This window comes from Salvelinus sp. IW2-2015, linkage group LG13 (assembly GCF_002910315.2).
Source record: "Salvelinus sp. IW2-2015 linkage group LG13, ASM291031v2, whole genome shotgun sequence".
NCBI lineage: Eukaryota > Metazoa > Chordata > Actinopteri > Salmoniformes > Salmonidae > Salvelinus > Salvelinus sp. IW2-2015.
This window is the reverse complement of record NC_036853.1, coordinates 19,342,801-19,353,303: the sequence shown is the minus strand read 5'-3', so window position 1 is coordinate 19,353,303 and position 10,503 is coordinate 19,342,801. Positions and strand designations below refer to the sequence as shown.

The window sequence follows — 10,503 nt, the reverse complement described above, 5'->3', positions numbered from 1 at the left end:
AGCTTGTTTGAATTGGAGACTCCTTGTGACTAAAAATCGTAAAGGACTTGGGTTGATGCATCTGAACATCAGGAGCTTACTTCCTAAACTGGATTAAATCAAGATCTGGGCTATGCAGACGAATCCGGACATTCTCGTTTTGACTGAAACTTGGATCTCTGGGGACATTCTAGACTCATTCTGATAATAATAATATTGAGTCTTTGTCTGGGGAATAATTGCTCCATAACTGTTATTGGGGTCTACCGTCCTCCCTCTGCTAACCTTTGTGCACTTGAGGAATTAACTCGTTTGTCTCTTTTTACTAAATCAGAAGTTATCATCCTGGGTGACCTAAATTATGATTGGGAAATGCAGGCCTCAGACAACCTAAAATGCATGTGTAATAATCTAAACCTAACCCAGCTGATGACTAAGCCTACACAGTCCAACCCTAAAAATCCTTCAAAGTCAACTCTGATTGGTCTTATTTTAACGAATACATCAGAGAAATATGTTTCTACTAGAAATATGTTTCTACTAATATGTTTCTATTAGTGACCTTGACTGTAGTTCAGCTATCCCTGACCCTGATTTAGCTTTGAGCCTTCTATACTATTGTGGATAATCATGTTCCCTTCAAAAAATGTATGGTTAAAGGTAGATCGAATTGTAATGGGAACCAGGCAAAATTCTGGAAAACGGTCAAATCCCTGAAGAGTTCTACTTCCTCCTCTCTGCCACAATAAATTAATTCATACACTGGCCTCATTACAGGAAAAAATTCCATCATTGATGCATTTAATCACCATTTTATTTCAGCAGGCTCTCTCTTTGAAATAACTTCTACGCCTATTCACAATGATGTTGGGCTGGATGCTGATAGGGGAAACTTGTTGAAACATCAGAGAAATTATTATTTTAGGCTATTTACAGAAAAACAAGTCCTGAATGTTTTGCTAGCAATAGACAATAAGAAATCCAGATGGGCCGAACAATTGGATCCTGGTCTGCTGAAGAGTGCAGCGCCCATCATTGTTGGCTCAGTAACCCACATTTTTAAACATTGTTTCAGGAAATATTCAAAAAGTATGGAAATCAGTGCTGCCACTCCATAAAGGCCGGGTTAGTAGTGATCTTAATAAATATTGGCCCATTTCAAGGCTTCCTGTCTTGCTAAGATTCTTGAAAGCTTGGTAAATGTACAACTTTGCTCTTTTTTATCTGAGAAATGTATTTTGAATGTAAACCAATAAGGTTTTAGGCCTAGGCATAACACTATTACAGCAACCATTTTAGTTGTTAATGATCTTGTCAATACTTTAGACGCTATAATGAAATGTGCTGTTTGTGGACCTGTCAAAAGCTTTTCATACTGTCGATCATGCTATTTTATTTAATAAGTTGTCCTCGATAGGCCTGAGCTCTGATGCCTGTTCATGGTTTCATGATTATCTTAGTGACAGAACTCATGCCATTGTGATTGACGGGGTTAAGTTCATTTCTTGAAGTACTGTACATAAAGATGCACCACAGGGGTCAATTTTGGGACCTGTTCTCTTAACTATTTCTATAAACACCATTGGTCAATCTGTTAAAAACTGTCAATTTAATCTATATGTGGATGGTACTATTATGTATGCTATTGCCCCAACTGTTGATCTGGCTGTGTCAAAACTACAGTCAGATTGTATAGCTATGCCAGAATCTCTTGCTAATTTAAAACAAAATACATGTAGTTTTTAAACTCTCGTATGAATGTTTCAGATGAACTACATGTTTACTCATTAGATGGTTTGAACGTGTTCATGCATATAAATACTTAGGCATTTGGATGGAAATGGATTTGAAGTTTAAAAAACCTATAGATGAGCTGGTTAAGAAGCTAAGATTTAAGGTTGGCTTTTTCTACAGAAACAGATGGTGTCTTTCTCTAAGCAGTAGGAAGCAGATTATTCAGTCAACCTTTTTTTCTGTTCTTGATTATGGTGATATTATTCATCAAAGTACAGCTGCTACTACTCTTAAACCTTTGGATGTCACCTACAATAGTGCCCTTCGTTTTGTTACAGGCAACAGTTTTGATACTCATTTACTGCATCCTGTATCAAAAGGTTATCTGGACTTCGCTAAAGACCCGTAGATCTCTACATTACTCCCTTTTTTGTTTTCAAGCCCCTACTTCATAAACTTCCATCTTATCTAACTTTTCTGTTGATGTATAGACACCTGAGTCACCTAACCCGTTCACAGGATTGGTTAACTCTTCAGGTTCCTAGGGTCTCCACCGAGATGGGTAAACCTGCTATTAGTTTTAATGCACCGTATTGCTGGAACAAAATTCTAAAACACATTTTATCTTGATATTCTGGTGCCTTTTGGGCAATTTAAAGTATTGAATGGGGACACACACGAGCCACCTACGAACATACATACATACACATATATATACATGGCCTGCTGGAGGTCATTTTGCAGGGCGCTGGCAGTGCACCTCCTTGCACAAAGGCGGAGGTAGCGGTCCTGCTGCTGGGTTGTTGCCCTCCTACGGCCTCCTCCACGTCTCCTGATGTACTGGCCTGTCTCCTGGTAGCGCCTCCATGCTCTGGACACTACGCTGACAGACACAGCAAACCTTTTTGCCACAGCTCGCATTGATGTGCCATCCTGGATGAACTGCACTACCTGAGCCACTTGTGTGGGTTGTAGACTCCGTCTCATGCTACCACTAGAGTGAGAGCACCGCCAGCATTCAAAAGTGACCAAAACATCAGCCAGGAAGCATAGGAACTGAGAAGTGGTCTGTGGTCACCACCTGCAGAATCACTCCTTTTTTGGGGGTGTCTTGCTAATTGCCTATAATTTCCACCTTTTGTCTATTCCAATTGCACAACAGCATGTGACATTTATTGTCAATCAGTGTTGCTTCCTATGTGGACAGTTTGATTTCACAGAAGTGTGATTGACTTGGAGTTACATTGTGTTGTTTAAGTGTTCCCTTTATTTTTTTGAGCAGTGTATATATACACACACACACACACACACACATATATATATATATATATATATTATACAGAGCACATTCTTCCCTGTTAAAATAAAAGGTTAAAAAATCCTAAATTAAGTATGGGCTTGGCTATGATTTCTTATTTACAAATACTTCTCCTAGCACTATGGGTGATAGGTGACTTTTACGCTACATTTTACCAGGAAGGGCTGCGAGGGGTACTTTGGGATTATTTAAGATATTCATTGAAGAGGTAGCGTTTCAGATGTTTTCAGGAAGATGGGCAAGGGCTCTGCTGTCCTAGCTTCTGGGGTACAGAGAAAAACTTGTACTGGGCTGAGTGGGAACTGTCGTAGGGGTAGGAGGGCCAACAGACCAGCAGTGACAGAACGGAATGCTCAGGTTGGGTTGTAAGGTTTGAGCATAGCCTGAAGGGAGGGAAGGGCAGTTCCTCTTGCTGCTCCGTAGGCAAGTACCATGGTCTTGTAGTTGATGTGCGCTTCGACTGGAAGCCAGTTGTCTGCGGCAGAGCGGGGTAACATGGGAAGGTTAAACACCAGACTATATTTTGTCTGAAAATGTTTATTGAAAACATAAATAAATTTGCACAATGAGCACTTGTCTCTCAAATACATCCTTACAGTTGTTGGTTAGCTAGCTAGTGAATTTTTGCTATATTAGCATAGACATGACATCAGCCAAAACACCCCAAAACAAGACATGGTATCAATAACAAGATACAACGAGCTGAAATGAGCCACTTACGATTCCCCACAAGGCAGCTTCTTGTCATTGTTGCTAGATATATGACTGTTCAGTATCATAACAAAGCACATCTTCCAGCCACATCAATGTGAGAGCATCATTTTCATGACAATGTCAGCCAATCTGTCTATAGTGTCTTGATCAAGTAGGCCCTGAAACCTCCCATTGAAATCCGGACTAAATCTGTTAACTAATTTTTGACCTGGGAAAGAGAGATGGGGTAGTAAAGATTAGGGGAAAAAGGAGACAAAATATCAAAAGAAAGAGTTAACCTATATTAACTTTCATCCCTGAACCACAGGCCATGCCACCCAGACAACCAGTCCCCTCTCACCCCAGGGTCCTGCGGCTCGGATCAATGCCAGTGGGTTGAAGAGAGTGGAAAAGGCTATTAGGGCCCAAGGGCAGCCTGGTCTGGTCAATCCTGAGGTTGCATCCACAGGCATGGGCTGGAAGCCCCAGCGGTCAACCAGAATCAGGTTACTGACTTTGATAGGGAAAGGAAGAAAGAGCCATGTTACGCCAAGTTCATATGCTTTTCATCAAAAAGCCAAATATTAGCCTCTAAAGAGTGTGTCAATGTAAACTTCTCCTCTGACCTCTCAGGGTATTGAATGGCATAAGATGTTGCCAAGTAGTCGTCCAGACTGTGACCCAATAGGAGCATGCGATCCAGGTCAAGGGCCCGCCTCCAGTTCTGACTGACTGCTCCTCAGCCAGAGCTGAGTCCATGGAGAATTGGGGTCTGGAGCTATGTCCGAAACCCAGCAAGTCAAACACAAAGAGTGGTTGAGAGTGACAGAAGGGTCTAGGTTAAGTATCCAAAACCCTCCCCCTCCCCCAAATCCATATCATGGACCATCCCAAGAGGTATCTGTGCAACTGGAAGAGTGGAGGAAAAGGGAAATGGTTAGGCGGACTCAATGTAGTACAAAAGGTATGTCCGCTCCACCGGAAAAGTGAGTATTTGGTACTGACTGACAAAAACACTATAGAGAAGGGGAGAGACAGTACCACGCTTGGGAGCATTTAGCTGGTTCCTGTTGGTGACAGTTAGGGTCCAGATCCTGATTGGGTAGGGACACAAAATGAGCCCACACATCATTTTGAGTCTCGGAAAAGGAGAGGAAGGGAGGTGAGACAACAAAAATTACAGGTGATACAATGTGGCATAATCAAGTAGTCAAGTCAGGACTGGTGGGTACCTGTGAAATGCTTTCAGACATATTAGATAAGGGAACTCACTGTCAAGGATCTTGGCTTCTGTGCTCTTCAGAATGGACATGGACGTGGGGCACCATGAGGGCACACCATTCCCAGCAAGATACTGACTTACAGAGAGGACACACACTTCAAAAACAAAATACTACATTTTCATTAAATGTCTACTATGCAAAACTGTTATCAAACCAAAGTGCTCACTATTCATGATTATTTCCACAAACTTACTTTGGTTCAGTATTGTTATCTGTACTAAGCTATATGGAATTGTTTTAAGAAGGTCATACCAAGAAACATTTAGCTATTTGAGTTTGAATTATTTTAAGAATATAAAAAGTATTAAAAATATCCAATTAGGAAAATTATTTTGGGCCTTACATCTATTAACCCATACAAAAGCATTGCATAACAAATTCACTACATGGAACAGATAGTCTGCAAAAGATTCAAAAGGAAGTTTGTTTGGAATTGTCTGTCCTATATGTGAGAGATATAAGAAAGATCAGGAAACATTATTTATTTTTAACATGTTTTTAACCCCTTATTTTCGTCACTGAACAGTCTAAGCACTGTCTAAGAATCAAGTAATACTTGATCTGAAAATGCTCTACTAAGCTATATAGAATTGCTTTAAGAAGGTCATATCAAGGATAATTTGCTATTTGGTTTTGAATTTTAAGATCCCTTAAAGTAAAATAAATATATACAGTAGCAGTCAAAAGTTTGGACACACCTACCCATCCAGGGTTTTTCTTTATTTTTCTTATTTTCTACATTGTAGAATAATAGTGAAGACATAAAAACTATGAAATAACACATAGGGAATCATGTAGTAACCAAAAATGTTCTAAACAAATCTAAATATATTTTATATTTGAGATTCTTCAAAGTAGCCACCCTTTGCCTTGATGACAGCTGTGCACACTCCAAAAAAGTATTTAAAGGAAGTTTGTTCCGAAGTGTCTGTCCTATATCTTAGAGATATAAGAAAGTTCGAGAAACATTTATTATTATATGTACACACTTTATGATCAACAGCATAAATCAAATTGCCACTAGAATTGACCAATTCATAAAAATAAAATACTCAATCCTTAGTGTCTACCATGCAAAACGGTTATCAAACCAAAGTGCTCACTTTTCTTAATTCATTCCACTAATTTACATTGGTTCAATATCGTTCATCGCAAACWAAAGGCACACAGGGACATAGTCATAACACGTAGAATCAAAGTCGACCGATGGTCGTTGTTTTGTAATATGGAACTACTGTACAGTGGATTATATGTGCAGGAGGGAATGTTGTTATTGTTACACCAGTTTTATTGACACGTCATTTTTGTGCTACGTCTGACGGAAGCGTATTTGACAAACAGTTTGATTCTCTCCGCACCTTTTGGGCCTTTTTGTTCATAAGAAAACATGTCCAACTCGGTAATTTCAGTTATTTCTCGATTCCTGGAAGAATACACGACCAAAACATCGAATAAATTGAAAGTGGTCGACGCGTACCTTTTCTACATCTTGCTAACCGGTGCATTGCAGTTTCTGTACTGCTTGCTGGTTGGCACCTTCCCATTCAACAGCTTCTTGGCCGGGTTCATATCATGTGTTGGCGCCTTCATCCTGGGAGGTAATTGACACACTTCACAGTCAATTTATTTGCATAATCTTGTGACATTCAGCAGTATTATACGTCACTGAAATATGAAGATAATCAATGGTAGCAACCATCATTGCTGATTAATCGATCTTCTCTGTGGTCCATCCCTGCCTACAGTCTGCCTGCGTATCCAGATTAATCCAGATAACAAAGGAGACTTCCTGTCCATCTCCCAGGAGAGGGCCTTTGCAGATTTCTTATTAGCCCACACTGTCTTGCACCTCGTGGTTATTAATTTCATTGGTTGAGAAAACCAATGATTTGGATCTTCAGAACAGGTGTGAACAGTATACACACACACCATCAATGTTTTTAATTGTTATCCAGTGTTATTTGTCAGCATGTTACTAACATGATTCATGTTTATTTCATTTCACAGATGAACAACCGACATGACCAAAATGCACCTGTCACCTCAAGACAACATTCATACAATTAGATTTACCCTGGCTGGAAGTGCTGGGACAGCTCAATAATGACAGTAATGGRCTATATATTCTACAAATTCCTGTCATTTGTGTTTCTGAAATAATTATTTTGTACTGTTTGTATGATTGTTGCAATCCACTTGAGATTGAAATAAATGAAACAGAATTCTGTTGAAAAGCTACTGAGTTGTGATCTAATGAAATGTCTTTCCTTGCCAGTATTTTCTTAGGAGACATCATTCCATTGCTAGCACTGGAGAAGACTCCACATTTTGGACTTATTGTAATAAAGCTACTTGCATTGTAGGGCAATAGCTTTGACCTAATGATTACCTTTAGACTTGTAGTTTTCAAATATTAAAGGCAGAGGCATACACTAAATTCAAGGATGCTTTTTTTCTCTGTAAACTTGTCCCCAGGTTATTGTGCACAGCCCAATGGGATATCAACTATCTATCCAAAGTTGACCTTGTGCTGTGCTCATAACAAAGTGGGAAGGTGGTAATTATCAGTTGTGAAGTCGTAAATATGAGTTGGATGCATTCACGTGCTTTGAACTTGTTGAGATATGCCGATTGGCTGATGGCAAACAAGCTACGTCAATTATAAACTTAAAGTACAGCTATCATGCTCGCAAACAAATTATAGTGTTAAAAATACATATTAACTCTTTATATGGGAATTGGCCTATATGTATAGGGCTAAATTGAAATGTTTCTTACAGAAGAAATATGAAAAGCATATGCATAACCATGGTAGCGATTGATAAGGCACAGTTTGGAGATTATGGGAAAATGATTAGACCAAAGGTGTGTACACTGAATCCAAACATTACACTGTTGATTTTACGTGTATTCTACTGTAGTTAATGCCACATTTGTTGATTACAAAATCTGAAAATACTCTGGATACATTCAGTAACATGATAAGATGATTCCTGGAAAATGTGGGGTAGGTGCAACAAAACAATTACAAGGGTTTGAGTGAMAGGACTAACTGGTGTCTCCAAGTGGCCACACACCACTCCAAAGAGTGCATAATTCCTAAGCAATTTCAATGCACTTTTATGACTCAAAGAAGAGTCCTCAACTARGCACATGAAATTTCAAGACAACATTCATATAATTTGATTGTGCCCCTGTAATTTACCCTGACTGGAAGTGCAGGGACAGTTCAATAATGACAGTAATGACCTAAGCGCCAGGTAGCCTAGTGGTTAGAGCGTTAATAATAACCAAAAGGTTGCTAGATCGAATCCCCGAGCTGACGAGGTAAAGATCTGTCGTTCTGCCCCTGAACAAGGCAGTTTAACCCTAGGTTGTCATTGTAAATAAGAATTTGTTCTTAACTGACTTGCCTAGTTAAATAAAAGATATTGCCAAGTTAGAAAATATATTACATTGTTAGGCTTTCACAAGGCAATTCAGAGAAACAGATTGTAATTTTGGTGCGCATAGAAAGGAATCATGATTGCGTGTGCCGTGGCAAATTTTCTTCACTTTAAACAAACAGGCTAATTCTGTTCAGAACAACCATTACCACTTTAAGAATAATGCATTTTTTAGGCCTTGCCAATGCATTGATATTCAAATTGTTATTACATTCTAAAATATGTGAGAATAATGTAGACTTGCTTGACTAAATAAATTGTATGCAATCATGGCAATTTTTCTGTAGCCTATGTGACCATTGCTGCTGTTATTTTTACATTTAACTAGGCAAGTCAGTTAAGAATAAATTCTTATTTACAATGACAGCCTACACTAGCCAAACTTGGACGATGCTTGGTCAATTGTGCACCGCCCTATGGTACTCCCAATCACGGCCGGTTGTGATACAGCCTGGATTCTAACCAGGATGTCTGTAGTAAGATGCGGTGCCTTAGACCGCTGAGCAAATCGGGAGCCCAGAGAAAGCGATCAAAAACCAGACATTTCAAGCACCAAATTGAGTAAATGTCAGATTTTCAAGGTAGGCCTATTCCAGTACTTGAAATTCTGAGCTCCAAATCCAAGTTCAAGTGGGCTACTTCWAGCCACTTGTATTGTTGTAACAGATCAATGTGTACGATGGAAACCAACATGTATTTGTCATGTTATTTAATGACCAGATCATATTGTGAAGATGCCCACTAGGCTATGTATACTGAACAAAWATATAAACGCCACATGGAACAATTTCAAAGATTTTACTGAGTTACAGTTCATATTTGGAAATCAGTCAATTGAAAGAAAGAAATTAAGCCTTAATCTATGGATTTCACGACTGGGAATAAATATATGCATCTGTTGGTCACATATACTTTAAAAAAAGGTAGGGGCATGGAACAGAAAAACAGTCAGTATCTGGTGTGAACACCTTTTTCATCATGCAGCGCGACACATCTCCTTTGCATAGAGTTGATCAGGCTTTTGATTGTGGTCTGTGGAATGTTGTCCCACTCCTCTCCAGTGGCTGTGCGAAGTTGCTGGARATTGGCGGGAACTCGAACACTCTGTTGTACACGTCGATCCAGTGCATCCCAAACAATGTTCAATGGGTGACGTGTGGTGAGTATGCAAGCTATAGAAGAACTGGGACATTTTCAGCTTCCAGCAATTGTGTACAGATCCTTGCGACATGGGGCCATGCATTATCATGCTGAAACATAAGGTGATGGCGGCGGATGAATGGCATGACAATGGTCCTCAGGATCTCATCACGGTATCTCTGTGCATTCAAATTGCCATTTATAAAATACAATTGTGTTTGCTGTCCGTAGCTTATGCCTGCCCATACCCTAACTCGACCATCACCATGGGGCACACTGTTCACAACGTTGACATCAGCAAACCGCTATCTCACATGACTGCATATATGTGGTCTGCGGTTGTAAGGCTGMTTGGACGTACTGCCAAATTCTCAAAAATTACGTTATGGTAGACAAATAAACATTACAMTCTCTGGCAACAGCTCTGGTGGACATTTCTGCAGTCAGCATGCCAATTGCACGCTCCCTCAAAACTAGAGACATCTGTGGCAGTGTGTTGTGTGACAAAACTGCAAATTTCAGTGGCCTTTTATTTTCCCCAAACACAAGGTGCTCCTGTGTAATGATCATGCTGTTTAATCAGCTTCTTGAAATGCCACACCTGTCATATGGAAGGATTATCTTTCCAAAGGAAAAATGCTCACTAACAGGGATGTAAACAAATGTGTGCACAACATTTGAGAGAAATAAGATTTTTGTGCATATGGAACATTTATGGGATATTTCATTTCAGCTCAAGAAACATGGGACCAACACTTTACTGTTGCGTTTATATTTTTGTTCAGTGTATATATAATGTAATAAAATACCCCCTATAAATATGTTCTTCTTCGTACATTGGTCTCTAGTTAAATCATTCGACGGGCCTTTTCGTTCTATGACAAATGTAGGGCAGTATGATTCACTTTCA

The 10,503-nt window shown here is 39.5% G+C and overlaps 1 protein-coding gene and 1 pseudogene across 1 annotated transcript; one reads left to right on the top strand and one right to left on the bottom strand.

Moving 5' to 3' along the window:
- Positions 1-3,688: 3,688 nt before the first annotated feature.
- On the bottom strand, positions 3,689-5,374 carry LOC139028470 ((Lyso)-N-acylphosphatidylethanolamine lipase-like; annotated as a pseudogene).
- A 915-nt stretch (positions 5,375-6,289) lies between these two features.
- Positions 6,290-7,245, top strand: LOC111972379 (dolichyl-diphosphooligosaccharide--protein glycosyltransferase subunit DAD1). The gene is made up of 3 exons (XM_023999426.2): positions 6,290-6,605; positions 6,753-6,913; positions 7,015-7,245. Exons 1-2 carry the CDS (start codon positions 6,395-6,397, stop codon positions 6,881-6,883), a joined length of 342 nt encoding a protein of 113 aa, XP_023855194.1. The 5' UTR covers positions 6,290-6,394; the 3' UTR covers positions 6,884-6,913; positions 7,015-7,245.
- Positions 7,246-10,503: the final 3,258 nt, after the last annotated feature.

What these genes read in the sequence shown, in the direction of transcription:
- LOC111972379 (XM_023999426.2), top strand. Translation starts at nt 6,395, where the DNA reads ATGTCCAACTCGGTAATTTCAGTTATTTCTCGATTCCTGGAAGAATAC. An exon ending in TGGCGCCTTCATCCTGGGAG is followed by an intron (nt 6,606 to 6,752) that starts GTAATTGACACA and finishes CCCTGCCTACAG; the next exon opens with TCTGCCTGCGTATCCAGATT.